The sequence below is a fragment of the Mizuhopecten yessoensis genome, unplaced genomic scaffold (assembly GCF_002113885.1).
Source record: "Mizuhopecten yessoensis strain PY_sf001 unplaced genomic scaffold, ASM211388v2 scaffold1539, whole genome shotgun sequence".
NCBI classification, from domain to species: Eukaryota; Metazoa; Mollusca; class Bivalvia; order Pectinida; family Pectinidae; genus Mizuhopecten; species Mizuhopecten yessoensis.
Window position 1 is genome coordinate 1,453,523 of NW_018404097.1, and position 17,690 is coordinate 1,471,212.

The 17,690-nt window shown below is 39.6% G+C and overlaps 1 protein-coding gene across 3 annotated transcripts in view; it reads left to right on the forward strand.

Moving 5' to 3' along the window:
- The window catches only part of LOC110464860 (TBC1 domain family member 14-like), a 48,779-nt gene that overhangs the window by 22,483 nt on the left and 8,606 nt on the right, over positions 1 to 17,690 (forward strand). For 2 of the 3 annotated variants that reach the window (XM_021520309.1, XM_021520319.1), the window contains exons 2-5: positions 4,333 to 4,563; positions 5,704 to 5,786; positions 16,411 to 16,528; positions 17,120 to 17,226. In XM_021520309.1, the coding sequence (XP_021375984.1) occupies positions 4,333 to 4,563; positions 5,704 to 5,786; positions 16,411 to 16,528; positions 17,120 to 17,226 (539 nt within the window). Of the gene's footprint in view, positions 1 to 3,719; positions 3,803 to 4,332; positions 4,564 to 5,703; positions 5,787 to 16,410; positions 16,529 to 17,119; positions 17,227 to 17,690 lie in introns of those variants that run through there. The other variant, XM_021520327.1, reaches the window with a different exon arrangement.

Here is a 17,690-nt window from a genome sequence, read left to right on the forward strand (position 1 = left end):
ACCTTCATCATACTCCGTTTTTGTTGAAGATTTTTAGGTCACCTGAGCTTTAGCTCAAGTGACCTATTGCTATCCGTTTCCGTCCGTCGTCGTCCGTCGTCCGTTAACATTTTACATTTCAAACTTAAAGTCTAGTTCTGCTGGGCCGATTGAACTGAAACTTTGTAGGAATGATCGAATCATGGTCCTGACAAAGTATTGTTATTTTACGTGTCGTTCAGAAATCCAATATGGCCGCCATGGCCGCCATTTTGAAAAACTATTTCAAACTTAAAGTCGAGTTCTGCTGGGCCGATTGAACTGAAACTTTGTAGGAATGATCGAATCATGGTCCTGACAAAGTGTTGTTATATTTCGGGTCGATCAGAAATCCAATATGGCCGCCGCGGCCGCCATTTTGAAAAACTATTTAAAACTTCAAGTCAAGTTCTGCTGGGCTGATTGAACTGAAAGTTGGTAGGAATGATCGCCACATGGTCCTGACAAAGTGTTGTCATTTTTCGGGTCGATCAGAAATCCAATATGCCCGCCACGGCCGCCATTTTGACAAACTATTTCAAACTTAAAGTCGAGTTCTGCTGGGCCGATTGAACTGCAAGTTTGTAGGAATAATCAACTCATGGTCCTGACAAAGTATTGTTATTTTACGTGTCGTTCAGAAATCCAATATGGCCGCCGCGGCCGCCATTTTGAAAACCTATTGCAAACTTAAAGTCTAGTTCTGCTGGGCCGATTGAACTGCAAGTTTGTAGGAATAATCAACTCATGGTCCTGACAAAGTATTGTTATTTTACGGGTCGTTCAGAAATCCAATATGGCCGCCGCGGCCGCCATTTTGAAAAACTATTTCAAACTTAAAGTCAAGTTCTGCTACGCTGATTGAACTGGAACTGTAGGACTCAGGTGACCGTTAAGGCCCATGGGCCTCTTGTTATAGAACAATATAGATACCGGTACGTAGATTTTATTCTTACAAATCTGTTAGGTCTGAAATAAAAGAAAAATAACAACAACTTTCAGAGAAAACTTCAAAAGAAACATTTATAAACATGACATTGAGATTTATTGATAATGATTTCAATAACTCCAGGTTAGACATCACACCTCACAGGATGGTTTTACTCACATTGTCTATATGTACATTGTACGTTCTGTTCATACGAAATCTGATCCCAATTTTTCCAGTCGACCCAGCTGTACACATGGGCACCAGCTTGATGGGAAGTATATCTGTGAAGCAAGTGTAAAGTTTACTCTCAGGAGCTCTTTTGACCATGTTGACACATACTGGCTTAAGTCACTTGGGTTAGGATGAATGTACTTGCATACAATTTACTCAACTTTACTTTCTAAAGAATGTCATGGAAATTTTGAGGAGATCGATATTGATGTGTGTACCATGAAGATAGCATGAAAGAGTCTTTTATGAACTACACACATTTGTCATAGACTTTTTCATCATAAAACTTTGTGGAATAAACTGTCTTATATCTTATGTTCTGCATATATATATATGTGTGTAGTTTTGCAGCATCATTGGTCAATATTGTGAAGCTGACTGGTTAGATTTCTATCTAACACTTGCAAATCTACATATACGAGCAGCATGCAACACTTGTTATGCCAAACTGGGATATAATTGCACAAGAAATCCATCTGATGCTTCACTAACTTAGAAATGGAAATACAAGGTTTCGAAATCACTTTGCCTTTAACTATTGATAATTTGATTGTTAAAACACTATACATCAGTCTTACCCGGCTAGCAGACAGTGCTCAAGTGAAGTTTTAGTTTTAGAGTACTACTCTCTATGTCCATGCCCCTACATATTTGTTCTGGTGGGAGTTGTCTGTTTGCTATATTTTTTGTCACAGATCAATTTGGATATTTAGGATTTCATAAACAGCTTTGTGTTTGAGTACAGAACCAGTGCTTTAATCCTGGACGTGCATGTTACATGTACCGGTAGTTTAGAGTGACAGCAGTGGGTGCGTGATAGTCTACAGCAGGTTTAAATATTCATAGATATTTTACCCCGAACTAGGGATTGATCTGTAGAAACTTTCATTGGGTCTATGTCATTTTCAATGCTAACAAACTTGACCTTCATACCATATCTAACAAGGTTATTTAATTTTCGCAAACAGTAGACGATCATACCAATTAATAAACAATGCATTATGCCTGATATATTTCTGACACGGGGACATCTATATTTTCCCTATACAAATAATAGTGCATCACTAAAAATGTAGCAAATGAAATTACCATATTTATCAGACAATAAGCCTATATCTGGTAATAAGCTCACCCAAGTCAAATACTCTACAGTGAAAATACTAACTAATGCTACTTCATTGTCCTCCAATAAACCCGCTCCTTACTTTGAGTAAGACTTTCTGTGTTGCCCCATCCCCTCCCCCATTATTCCTCTGGGATTATTGTAGATAAATACTGTAACATCTTACCAATTAACAGTTTTAGAGTCTTTTTTTTATAACTTCTGCGTATATAAGGAAGCCATGGAACTAACAAGTTTACAGTATTAGGTGTGGTAAGTGTTATTAAGTGTTTTTGTTACTGTAACCTACAAGCTGGCCTATAAGGGTTGGTATCCTGTAGATGTTAGTGAGGTCACATATTGTAGGGCTGGTCTTACATCAACCATGGTGTGTAGGAGCATAAGTAACTGTTTATGGATGTACACGATTTCAATTTGTCCCTACTATAAAATACATATGAAGACACCTACGGGGTCCCTACTATAAAATACACAATTGTAGACACGTACAGTGGTATTGGTGAAGGGAAGGATTTCAGATGCTTACATAAACTGATTTAACAAATAGCTGCAGCCTTGATGCAATTAGCTAGAGAATTGCCTATATTCCTTAATGTTATGCATAAAGTGTAACTGACCAGTGTGTCCACACTGCATGACACTGTATAAACCTGGGCAGATAACTGACCATTCTGTCTCTACTATAGGATGTTATATTACCTGGTATGGTACTGTAACTAACCAGTCTGTCCCAACTACAGGGCACTATTGTTCCAGGTTATATCTGAAACTAACCAGTCTGTCCCTATCGCTATTAGACACTATATATTACCTGGCCAGATAATGTAACTGACCGGTCTGTCCCTACTACAGGACACTATATTACCTGGCCAGATAATGTAACTGACTGGTCTGTCCCTACTACAGGACACTTTATTACCTGGTTAGATTCTGTAACTGACCAGTCTGTCCCTACTACAAGACAATTCATTACCCGGGGCTGGTCAGATACTGTAACTGACCAGTCTGTCCCTACTACAGGACACTTTATTACCTGGTTAGATTCTGTAACTGACCAGTCTGTCCCTACTACAAGACAATTTATTACCTGGGGCTGGTCAGATACTGTAACTGACCAGTCTGTCCCTACTACAGGACACTTTATTACCTGGTGAGATAATGTAACTGACCGGTCTGTCCCTACTACAGGACACTTTATATTATTACCTGGTCAGATACTGTTACTGATCAGTCCGTCCCTTCTACAGGACACTATATTGCCTGGTCAGATACTGTAACTGACCAGTCTGTCCCTACCACAGGACACTATACTACCAGACTTAATGGCTTATCCAACTTTATGGGTATCCATTACCGAGCCTGTAACGTGGTAATGTAAGTGTGCCACATAACATGACCCTAACAAGGGGGCGTGTTTGTCTTACACACGACAGCCACATCCAGCAACATCGTCCTGACACTTCCCCTATACTTACCCTGTATGGAATGGTTTCACGCAGGTAGGTGATCTCCATCAGCAATTTACCATGTAAATAATACCTTTGTGATTGTTTATACAAACACCAGACACCAGGATTTATGAATGGGTTGGATGGTTTACATATGAAGTAAGAGGGTGTAGTTAATAGGTTCTTATGGACATCTAGTGTTGATGTGATGAAAAGCAGGTAATTAATTACTTTGTCGTTTTGCTTTTTCAGTTCCAATAGTGTTTTGGTTATTTTACTGTGACCAGAAAAAAGAAGAACATCTCTATCATTGCTTGATGGAAATATATATTTGCTAATGTCATATTGATTTAATAATTTTATGGTACTGTATTCTCGGTCAAGAATTCAGAAATAATTCTGTGTCCAAGATAACTGTGCAACACAGGTTGTAGCCAAAACAGAGGAGACTTAAATTTAAAATTCTGCTTTGTGGAAATAGCTGAATGCATTAAAGGTTTGAAACAAGGAATTGCTTTGAAATTGCTTGCTGTCATTCCAAGAGCCACTGATGATTACTAATTATTTTGTTTATTTTTCAGAAATATATTTTCACGGAAACCTAAAGACCTAGAGCCTGAGTCTGAACAACAGGGATGGAAGCTGTTTGGGCGAGTGACACCGAAGCAGGTGCCTTCTAAAGACCCCCAGCAGATCTCTCACGAGTTCCAATCCAAACAGCGGGAAGGTCAGAACCCTTCATGCAAGACAGGAAAGAAACAGGACATTGAGGTCATGTCAACCACAGCCCTGATACTCGAAAACAGACCCATGTAAGTATATCCTATTTATCTGGTAATAACCACCTGCCTGATAATAAGCCCATCCATATCTATTGCATTTCACTAGAAATACAAAAAAACACGCTATTTCGTTGTCCTGTAGTAAATGCAAACCCTACTAAGAGTTAGAGATTATGTGTTGGTCCTTTGGACTTAATTTTCAGAACATATACAATAGTAAGCTGATTAGAGAGGAATATCACTATGCTCAAAACAGGACCATAACGTATGCATAATACAGGTCCATGTTGGTAGACACAAAACATGATCATGCCAATATAGACTCCTCAAATCAGGCTTATAACAGTAGGGCAAAAACAGACCATGTAAACAAAGCAGGTTCAATAATGTCCCTAAAAATACCTCAGAAGGCCCATGTCATTTGACTTCAAACTGGCTCATCTCAGTAGACACATAACTGTGTAAATAGGTTTGTGCTTGTAAAAAGAACTGATCATTGCTTGAAACAGGCCCATGAGGTAATGCTTATAAACAGTCCATCTGAAGATGCTCAAAAACCGTCTCATAAAGCTCTTCCCATTTTTGTAGCTGGTTTAACCTTTGGATTATACCCTCTCTGATCATATGAACAATGCTGAAGGGTTCACAAAAATACAAGACCTGTCTAATGTAACACTTTTTGACCTGTCTAAATTAACCTATTGAATGTCCTGTAATGTGTGATGTATCTTTTGTGATCCTGTATGACCTGTCTATAGTGATCCTGTATGAACTGTCTGTTGTGATCCTGTATGACCTGTCTATTGTGACCCTATATGACCTGTCTATTGTGACCATATATGACCTGTCTATTGTGACCCTATATGACCTGTCTATTGTGATCCTGTATGACCTTCTATTGTGACCATATATGACCTGTCTATTGTGATCCTGTATGACCTGTCTATTGTGACCCTGTATGACCTGTCTATTGTGATCCTGTATGACCTGTCTATTGTGATCCTGTATGACCTGTGTATTGTGACTGTTTTACCCTTTGTATGATCTGTTTGATGTGACCCTGTGTGACCTGTGTAATGTGACCCTTTGTGACCTGTCTATTGTGACCATGTTTGACCTGTTCAATATGACCCTTTGTGTGAGGTATTTCATGTGAGAAAATGTTAACAGGAACCTGCCTACTAAAGACCCTGAGGAGGCGGAGAGACATCGGCAGCAGTATGAGACAATGATTGAGGCAGCCAAGAAAAAAGGTACGTATATATAGTGAGTCTGTTTACAATATATTCCCTTCCAAATTCATATGGCATTCACATCATCTATGAATGCCATGGCCTACAATTAAAACGCTGGATACCACTGACCCTTCCTTGCTGTTTATTTATGAAGCAAAGCATACAAATTTCATATACTTAGTTGACCTAATTGCTGAAAATAGATTTGTTGGTTGTTCCCCTATGTTCCTCTCTGTACCCCTATGTTCCTCTCTGTACCCCTCTGTCCCCTCTGTTCCCCTCTGTCACCCTATGTCCTCCTCCGTCCCCCTCCGTTTTCCTCTGTCCCTTCTGTTCCCCTATGTCCCCCCCTGTTCCCCTCTGTCCCCTCTGTTCCCCTCTGTCACCCTCTGTCCCCTCTGTTCCCCTCTGTCCCCTCTGTTTCCCTATGTCCCCCTCTGTTCCCCTCTGTCCCCTCTGTTCCCCTATGTCACCCTATGTCCCCCTCTGGTCCCCTCCGTCCCCCTCCGTTTTCCTCTGTTCCCCTCTGTCACCCTCTGTCCCCTCTGTCCCCTCTGTTCCCCTCTGTCCCCTCTGTTCCCCTCTGTCCCCTCTGTCCCCTCTGTCCACCTCTGTTCCCCTCTGTCCCTTCTGTTCCCCTATGTTCCCCTCTGTCACCCTCTGTCCCCTCTGTTCCCCTATGTCCCCCTCTGTACCCCTATGTTCCCCTCTGTTCCCTCTGTTCCCCTGTCCCCTCTGTTCCCCTCTGTTCCCTCTGTTCCCTTCTGTTCCCCTATGTCCCCCTCTGTTCCCCTCTGTTCCCCTCTGTACCCCTATGTCCCCCTCTGTGTCCCTCTGTTCCCCTATGTCCCCTCTGTTCCCCTATGTCCCCTCTGTTCCCCTCTGTCCCCTCTGTTCCCTCTGTTTCCCTTTGTCCCCTTCTGTTCCCCTCTGCCCCCTCTGTCCCCTCTGTTCCCCTATGTCCCCCTCTGTCCCCCTCTGTCCCCCTCTGTCCCCCTCCGTTTTCCTCCGTTCCCCTCTGTCACCCTCTGTCCCCTCTGTACCCCTCTGTCCCCTCTGTCCCCTCTGTCCCCTCTGTCCCCTCTGTCCCCTATGTTCCCCTCTGTCCCCTCTGTTCCCCTATGTCCCCCTCTGTTCCCCTCTGTTCCCCTATGTCCCCCTCTGTACCCCTATGTCCCCCTCTGTCCCCCTCTGTTCCCCTCTGTCCCCTCTGTTCCCCTATGTCCCCTCTGTTTCCCTATGTCCCACTCTGTTCCCCTCTGTACCCCCTTTTCCCCCCCCCTTCCCTCTGTTCCCCTATGTCCTCTCTGTTCCCCTATGTCCTCTCTGTTCCCCTATGTCTCCCTCTGTACCCCTATGTCCCCCCCTGTCCCCCTCTGTTCCCCTATGTCTCCCTCTGTACCCCTATGTCCCCCTCTTTACACCTCTGCCCCCTCTGTCCCCTCTGTACACCTCTGCCCCCTCTGTCCCCCTATGCCCCCCTCTGCCCCCTCTGTTCTCCTATGCCCCCCTCTGTCCCCTCTGTACACCTCTGCCCCCACTTTTCCCCTATGTCCCCTCTGTCCCCCCCTGTCCCCCTCTGTTCCCCCCTGTCCCCTCTGTTCCCCTATGTCCCCCTCTGTCCCCTCTGTTCCCCTATGTCCCCCTCTGTTCCCCTCTGTACCCCTATGTCCCCCTCTGTTCCCTCTGTTCCCCTATGTCCCCTCTGTTCCCCTATGTCCCCCTCTGTTCCCCTCTGTCCCCTCTGTTCCCCTCTATCCCCCTCTGTTCCCCTCTGTCCCCTCTGTTCCCCTATGTCCCCCTCTGTACCCCTCTGTCCCCTCTGTCCCCCTCCGCATCCCTCTGTCTGGAGATGTTCTGTAGACATGATCTTCTCATTTAATGGTGGATTTGTAACGACATTTCTAGCTCACATTTCTCACTTGATCTACTCCAAATGTTTTCTTCCTTTTCATTGAAATGTACAGTTGATTGGATTTTGACTAGTGGCCCATATTGAGGCGTGTTCGATTGGAAGGCATGATGACAAAGATTGTCGTAAGAGATGAGATGAGGGGGCTTTACTTTGCTCAGGAGATGTAGCGTTCATTTAAACTGGATTAGGCACGATCTTTTACCGTAATTGTGTGGCTTCCATTGCTGAAATAAATCATGCATTAAATATCTAGATATTTTAATTTTCAATTTGAAGGGATTCTTAGACAATTAGATGTTAAGAGCAATTTTGATAGTAAATCTGTTCTCCTTTATAGCATTATTCACCTTGTTCTGAAATGAAATTAATTGCTGTATTCCTAATCATAAAACACCCTATTGCCCCCATTTCTGAGGCCCCTAAAAGTGTTGTAGAGTTGGTGTATAACAAAATGTGTACTGTAGGAGTGTGTGATATTGTTGTGTATAAAAAAGCCCTGATGTATAAATATTTGAGATGACAACTATATCTGTTCATCTGTCTGTCCTCGTGTTGACCTGGGTAGAGTACCTTCTCCACGCCGCGGCTACTGATAATATTATAACCTTAGCTCCTCTGGTCACTGACTCGCTCACAATGTAATTAGCCCGTTGTATTATTATATTGTATTGTTTCAAGTTTCCCTTCTGTTTGGTTGAATCAGATGATTTTGTTAATTACATTTAATGGTAGTAATTGATTTATAGGTATATAGATTTATATATATAGGCTGGATCAAGAGTCAAGGTTGGGGTGTGTGGAGATTAGCTGAGTGGTGGGATTGATATAAATATCTACCATGGTAATGAGTGAGGGCTGTTGATGTATAAACTCATTCACCCCTGAAGACACATTTGAACTCCTCTAATTCAAAGGTTGGAATAGTTCATTATGAAATTTCAGGAGTGAATGAATTAAACAAGGGAGACTACTCCGTGTTTAACCCATTCACCCCTAAAGTCACATTTGAACCTTACCAAATCAAAGACTGGGTAAGTCCAGTTTAAATATGTAGGGGTGTCTGAGTTAAAGTGGTGTTTGGTAAATGGTTAGGTTCACGCATAGACACACATTGACACAACTACACAATGACACACCTACACAATGACACACCTACAGAATGACACAACTACACAAAGACACACCTACACAATGCCACACCTACAAAACGACACCCCTATAAACTGACACAACTACACAATTACACACCTACACAATGACTCACCTACACAATGACAATACTACACAATCACACACCCACACAATGACACACCTCCACAATGACACAACTACATAATGACACACCTACACACTGACACAACTACACAATCACACACCTACACAATGACTCACCTACACAATGACAATACTACACAATCACACACCCACACAATGACACACGTACACAAGGACACACCTACACAATGACTCACCTACACAATGACAATGACACAACTACCCAACGACACACCTACACACTGACACAACTACACAATTACACACCTACACAATGACTCACCTACACAATGACACTCCTACACAATAACTCACCTACACAATGACAATGACACAAATACACAAAGACACACCTACACAATGACCCACCTACCCAATGACACACCTACACACTGACACACCTACCCAATGACACAACTACACAATGATACCTATAAACTGACACCACTACATAATGACACACCTACACAGTGACACACCTACAAAACGACACATCTATAAACCGACACAACAACACAATGACACACCTAGACAATGACACACCTACAGAATGACACAACTACACAATGGCACAACTACACAATGACTCACCTACACAATGACACAAATACACAAAGACACACCTACACAATGCCACACCTACACAATGACAATACTACACAATCACACACCTACACAATGACAATGACACAACTACACCATGACACAACTACACAATTACACACCTACACAATGACACACCTACACAATGACACACCTACACAATGACACACCTACAAAACGACACACCTATAAACCGACACAACTACACAATGACACCTATAAACTGACACAACTACAAAACAACACACCTATAAACTTACACAACAACATACCTATAAACTGACACCACTACACAATGACACACCTACACAATGACACAACTACACAATGACACACCTACACAATGACACCTATAAACTGACACAATGACACATCTATAAACTGACACAACTACACAACGACATGCCTACACGCCGTACTATGCTAGAATACATTTCAACCACTGGTTATGCTTTGATCAAGGATTGAAATATAATCTTATGTATTATGATGAATAGTTGAAATATATAACCTTGCATGCTTATGTCCAGTGGATGAAATTCATAACCTAGACTACTTATGACCAGTGGTGGAATTATAACCTAGAATGTTGTGTTTTAAAGTAGAAACTTATTGAAAATCCTGTGTACAATTGTCTGACTTACATTTCTCAGGGGGGAAATAAAGGCAAAAAATATTTGTTTGGTCCTGATACAAAATGTATAATGTTTGTAGTTGGGTGGGTCAGACCTTGAACATTTTAGTTGTGTAAGTGTGCCTTGTAAGGAAGAACGCAGACAGGATATCCTGAGGAAGTCAGCTCCCACCACTATCTCTCAGCAGAGTTTTTATAACACATGGAGTATCAAAAATTATCTAAAACATTTCAAACATGTTATCCTTGCTGTTCCAATGAAGAGATACCTTGTATTTGATGTTCTTAAGTTATCTGTGGCATTTGAAGGGGATGCACCTTAGACTATTGGAGGTTAAATTACGTGGGAAATGTACTAGAAATGAAAACACAGATGCAGAAATATGTTTGATTAAATTCAAGACAATTGGATGATGAATTACATGGAAATTGTAACTAGAAATGAAAACAAAGATGTTAAAATGAATTTAATCAAATTCAACAGTTAATTTCTTTCAGTTTGTATTGCAATTTCCTTTTTTTATTGATTTATTTCAAGCACAAAAATCGAATTAATCTGCCTTTTTTTCAGACTCAGTTCACATAATAATTCAACTACTTTACTTTAGTTTTTTACTAGAAACTTTTCTTTATATAGAAAACAATGGATGGGTATTTCAGTGTATGTATATATCTTGTAACTGTATCATTCAGCACAAAACACACACTGACTGGACATAGGGTTTGTTAACATCTTCAGTTAGTTTTTTGTGGGTGTTTTTTAAACAAAGACATTGAGGAAACAATAGATTTTAACCCTCGTCCAGGGTTTAAACTTACCATTGTACACAGAAATGAGAGTAAACTGTTGTTGTGTTGGTGACCGTCCATCCCTGTACTGTGCTGGGTGAGCTGTAGACAGCAGGTATTGTTATGGTAGGATGGGTACCAGTTAGAGCAGCCACCCCACTTCATACTGCGTTAGAATCAGTGAGTCACCAAGACAATGACGGAAGTAGCATTGTCCACTTAACACAAATTATATAGCAAACATAAATTTGCCAATTGTTAATTCTTACTTAATATGGGTAACATCTAAATTAACTATATTGAATACTTACTTGGTATGCCTCAATGTTCAGAAAGTTTAATAATTAAGATATTTATACTAAAAATGTTGGTATTTGTGACCTGATTTTCAATTTGTGCATCCCATAAAGTTGACAATACTTTTTTACCCAAGGATGTTATTGCTTGATTTTGTCTGAGATCAGGTATCCTGGTAATCAGTACAATTAAAAGCTGTTAACGACCTAAGTTCATGTTTATCTCCTGGACTAGTATCCTGACTCCAGACCCTAATCTCTGTGCATCACACCACAGTATGTTAACAGTGCTGACACTGAAGTACTGATTAGATTAGTACAGAGATCTGGTGAATACAACATACTGATTTTGTCTCTCTAAAATATCATATGTTTCTCACTCAGGTTTCGAGGTTGAAGCGTGTGCAAAAAGCAAACAGATCTTGGGGTAGGGGGACGGGACGGCAAGAGTGGATGGGCGAAGAGCAAATGGTATATAGGGGGTGGGGGAGAGGGATGGGGAAAGGAGGTTTGGTATATAGGGGGTGGGGGAGAGGGATGGGGAGAGGAGGTTTGCAAGGAGTAAAATAAGTTATACATTTTTCCTGAAGTCAAAAAATAAAAAATAGATATAAAAAAATGGATATTTTACTGAATCAGTTGACGGCTTAAATGCATGGGTATTATGGGTAAATTTAATAAGATAACATTTAATATCTTTAAAGCGTTAACTTAATGAATCAATGTCTAACGTTTAATCATTTTTGTTTTGTTAATTCAAATTTGAAGACATATTTTCCTATTCTGCATCCTAACAATTGCCCTTCCAGTAGTACAGAGATTTTACAGCGGTTAAATAAGTGGTTCAATACAATGTTCAACAGCATGGACAGTAGGATAACCTGGTAGACAAGGGGTAGAATTAGTGACAAGGATGTATATACCTTGTAAAAACTGTATTAATGTGTGATTGACATAGTCAAGATTATTTGATTAAAAAAATAGAAAATTGTTTTCAGAGGACATCTTGTAGGCCTATAGCATTTATACTAAAATTATTTAATTTATATAATACAATGTAAAATTTTGGTTGGAACAACAACGTAAATTGATTAGCAAAGGATGCAAGATATTTTAACCAAACACTTAACTCTCAGTTATAAATTTGCTGAGTAATCATGATTAACGACCTTGTATGGTTTGATGTTTTGGTTAATTGAACCCACTTTAAATATGCAGTAGATGAATGTGTTGCGTTCAGGCTTTGACATATGTTGGCTTTAGGCATACTATATATTTGGAACTTAATTGGATATTTAATGTCTTTGAACTATATCAGGGCAGCAAGGCTAGTTCTGTTCTGTGAGATACACTTACATAATCATTGACATCAGCAATATATAGCCAGTCTAACCTGCCAATTAGCCCAGACAACTGAAAGTGTTATTATGATGTACTGATGATCTGACCATGCCGTGTCGATACACTGTAAACCTACACAAGGGCTACCTTCCCTGACGTAATGAATTTCTTAGCTAAGTGCTGACCTGGTCGTTTGTTACATTGGTCATGTTGAGTATGATATTAGGGAAAATAGTCAACAGGATGAAATTATGATCATTTTAAAACAAGAAGAGTTTTACGTTATGTATTTCATTGTCATGATCAGTTTCATTGGCTGTTTTGATAAAATGCCAACTTTTACACAAATGTTATTTCTACAATGCACTTACCTGTATATTAATTAAGTTTTGTTTGATCATAATCTGCCTCACCAGATCTGTTTCTGTTTTCCCTGCAGTGTGTACATGCATAACAATGATGGTCACATGAGCATCAAACTCTTTGACAAATATAACAAGTTTGATTTCATCAAAGTTGAATTTTCTTTTGCCACATGTAATTCTTTACAATATTTGGTTTTGTACTCTACAGGGTGTCCATTTCCTATATATTCCTATAAATTCCTATATAATTGACCATTCCTATATTTTTCCTATATTTTGCTAAAATTCCTATAAATTCCTATATTTCAAAAAAGAAATATCACTCATAACTCAAATTATATTACAGCTTCAACAATATGTTGTCTTTATCAAAGGATTTTTGTCTTCCAAACTACATGAAGTTTTGATCCATGTTTCAAGTCAGTGTTTTGTCTATTTTCACCATTTCATATGTTGTTGATGTCTGTAATGTTAATGCAAAAATTTTCTTTCTCGCTTGCATGACATATCTCTGACAATATCAGCCCAATCAATACTGGAAAGCGACAACCAGCTTAGAGCACGCTATCTCCATAACACCGCCCTTCCTGTTGGCTAGTTAGATAGCTAGTTAGTTACAAACAGTGAACAATTTCAAGCAAGCTTTTTTCCATCCAGTGCATATTGCTATAAGCTTAGAAATCATGAAAACACCAAAGCTATAATTAATTTTGATGCCAGTTTTACCTAACAGACGTCGCTGTAAGCTCAGCGGACCTGTAATCTCCTTTGATATGTGCATTGTCTAGAGTTGCCTAAGTTCACCAGAACTATATTTGTCTTAATGCCAGTATTATTTAGATGTTGCCGTAAGCTTACCATACCCATACTCTAAAAGTTGATGCCTATGCTATTTAGACATTTTTGTAGGCTCACTAGAACTATACTAAGCTTTGATCCCAGTATTATATACTTCTGCAAGTTCGTGGAATGAAAAGGCCTAACGGTATCTCATTGCATGTTGTAAGGAATGACTGGTTCCGAGCCTCCTTGAGAATCGTGAGTTGTCTTCTGCCAAGGGGTCATTAAAGAAACCAAAATTTATCTGTTACTCCCGTTGCAGCAATTTGAAATCTATATCTTTGTGTTAATGTCTGCTCTAGTTTGTCGTTTTTGTCTGCTCTAGGTTTTCATTTCAATGGTGTCTCTCTAGGCACCCATCATTTCTGTGGTCTAACTTTGCAGTCTCCCTAGTCGCCCATCTTACTGCTGTAGATACCGGTACCGCTGTAGATTGGTATTTGCTGTAAGCTCACCAGACCCACAAATGATGCTGAACATTGATGCCAGTATTATCTATAAACATGGCTTTGTGTTTTATGTGTTTTGACAGAGGTCATGACTGACTATCACCAGACACCAAGCTCAGGGACTCGTTACAAACACAGATTGAAATAACCTCTTTTCCAATTGTCTGCGGTTTATTTTTACGGTAAACTGATCCCTTGTATTGATTAGGAGCTGGCATTGTTATGTCAGGTTCATTGCTCTAATGTTGACAGTCGTCATACTCCTAGTAAAAACCTGCCACATTTATTTCCAATTTGGTGCCAATTAATCCTGTATCTATAGATCATTAGTGTGGATTTAAAAGATGATTCTGGAGTGTAGATATTGGTGGGTACTTGTTCTTCTATGATCTGTTTACTGAATCACATCTTGTTGCTACAGTCAGGGTTTCTCTCTAATGCTGGCAATAATTTTGTTAATGTTGTTTCTGTAACTAACACAGATTGGGTGGACATCCTTTAGATTTTAATTAGTATCAAAAAATACTGATTGTTCCAAAATAGTGTTGATGAATTTAATTGACCACAAAGTTTTGGAAAAATTGATTCACTAGAAATGTTTTCTGTATGGTTGACTTGTGGATCAATTTTACAACAACAGGCTAAATGTCATTAATTATACTGCCATAGCAATCACACTGCCCCAATAATCACACTGCCACAACAATTATACTGCAACTGTAATTACTCTGCCACACATGTGCACTGCCACAACAAGTATACTGCCATAACAATCACACTGCCACACCAATTATACTGCCATAGCAATCACACTGCCACAACAATTCTATTGCCATAGCAATCACACCGCCACAACAAGTATACTGCCATAACAATCACCCTGCCACAACAAGTATACTGCCATAACAATCCCACTGCCACAACAAGTATACTGCCATAACAAGCACACTGCCACACCAAGTATACTGCCATAACAATCACACTGCCACACCAATTATACTGCCATAGCAATCACACTGCCACAACAAGTATACTGCCATAACAATCCCACTGCCACAACAAGTATACTGCCATAACAACCACACTGCCACAACAATTATACTGCCATAGCAATCACACTGCCACAACAAGTATACTGCCATAACAACCACACTGCCACAACAATTATACTGCCATAGCAATCACACTGCCACAACAATTCTATTGCCATAGCAATCACACCGCCACAACAAGTATACTGCCATAACAATCACCCTGCCACAACAAGTATACTGCCATAACAATCACCCTGCCACAACAAGTATACTGCCATAACAATCACACCGCCACAACAAGTATACTGCCATAACAATCACCCTGCCACAACAAGTATACTGCCATAACAATCCCACTGCCACAACAAGTATACTGCCATAACAACCACACTGCCACAACAATTATACTGCCATAGCAATCAAACTGCCACAACAATTATATTGCCATAGCAATCACACCGCCACAACAATTATACTGCCATAGCAATCACACTGCCACAACAATTACACTGCCATAGCAATCACACTGCCCCAATAATTATACTGCCACTGTAATTACTCTGCCACACATGTATACTGCCACAACAATTATGCTGCCACACATGTACACTGCCACAACAACTATGCTTCCAGAGACAGTACACAGAAGAACAAAAGTGTGACAAAAACAAGAAATTTTCTCCTGAGGGTGACATACCGTTTTATTATTTTATACAGAAGTTTCAATTTTTGCTGCAGTGACACAAGAAATTCAATATTTTAGGAAAAGTAGCATAAAGTAAAAAACTGTAAACTAGCAAGTTTTTTTTTATATGAATACTCAGATTTTAGATTAGCAAAATCAAGTTTTATATATTATTAATCAGCATGATTCAATCGGGAGAATTGTGTCACCATGTCTGTCTCATGATGGCAGGATTGACAGGGGATTTTAAAAAAGACAAATGTACAGGTCTGCCACAACCCATCATTGGTTTCCTGATATAGAATGACATGGAAGAGTAAGCAGGTCTGACTCCTCAGCACAGCGGCCCACACTGAAACAATTAATCGGCACATCTATCTGATGTTGTATTGATTTTTTCTGTTTTCTCTTTGTAGAACAAAGAGATATCAAAATGAAGAGAAAACAACAAATACAGCAAATTAAACAAGAGGACCAGTTACTAGCAGCAGCAAAGAAATGGAGCAACGAAATTCTGCCCAACTGGGATTCAGCGTAATTATAATAATTGTCTATATCTTAATAGTTTTGGTGCAGTAGGAAAATACTTCAGTATAATATATCACATCCAGTAAATGTGTGTTTCCCAATAGTCTTAAAAGTAAATAAATATTCCTTTATTACATTTTCTAATACCTAGAGGCCATTTAATAGTCCCCCATTGAATACCATGTATATTTTACCTGTATGGTGGAATACTGATAACAAATGTGAAGTACAAGTTAAAAAATCAGTATATTCTGCCATACAGGTGAAACATTTATATATGATATTCAACAGGAAAACCATTAAAAAAGTGTGGGAATTATAAGCGTCAATGACATCGTTCCTAAATTTTGATATTTTAAAAATCCATGAAAGATATGTAGTTTATTACGTAGAGTTCCTTCTCTGGAACAGCAGCTCAGAAATCTTGAAAAATAAAAATGAATAAAAAATGGCAAACATGTAAACTACAAAGCTATTAACTTTGAGTTGATAGCAAAGCAAATCGTTACAAATTTTACTTTATCCCTTAATTAATTACATTATAAAAGTATGGTAAGTTACATGGCATGTTATAGTAAGTATGATTTGGTTTGACAGGAAAACGACCAAGAAAACCAGGGAACTTTGGTGGCTGGGGATCCCTCCCATGGTACGAGGGAAGGTGTGGAAACTGGCCATTGGCAACGACCTAAATCTTACACAGGGTATGCTCCTACTTAGTGAAACATAGCTTTGTGAAGATACAGCTTTGGGGGGAGGAGTTGATAGCTTTGATCAGTCATACCCACCACAATCTTATTGCTGGATTTGGTCAAAGATTATTTGTTTAAATATTAGTCACAGTACCTTTCAAAAAGAATTTCGAGATGGAGATATTTTAAGTTTATCAAATCTTGTATGATCTTGTTGTCTTGCAAAGGAGATGTTTGGTGTGTGTATAGGGTGTTTGGGAGATATTTGGTGTGTGTATAGGGTGTTTGGGAGATGTTTGGTGTGTGTATAGGGTGTTTGGGAGATGTTTGGTGTGTGTATAGGGTGTTTGGGAGATGTTTGGTGTGTGTATTACATTATGTAAATTATAAAATTTGAAAAAAAATTGACAGCATCATATTGTCTACGCTTAGGCCATAATAAATTATTTGCTAGGTTCTCATCCCTGCCCGCCCCC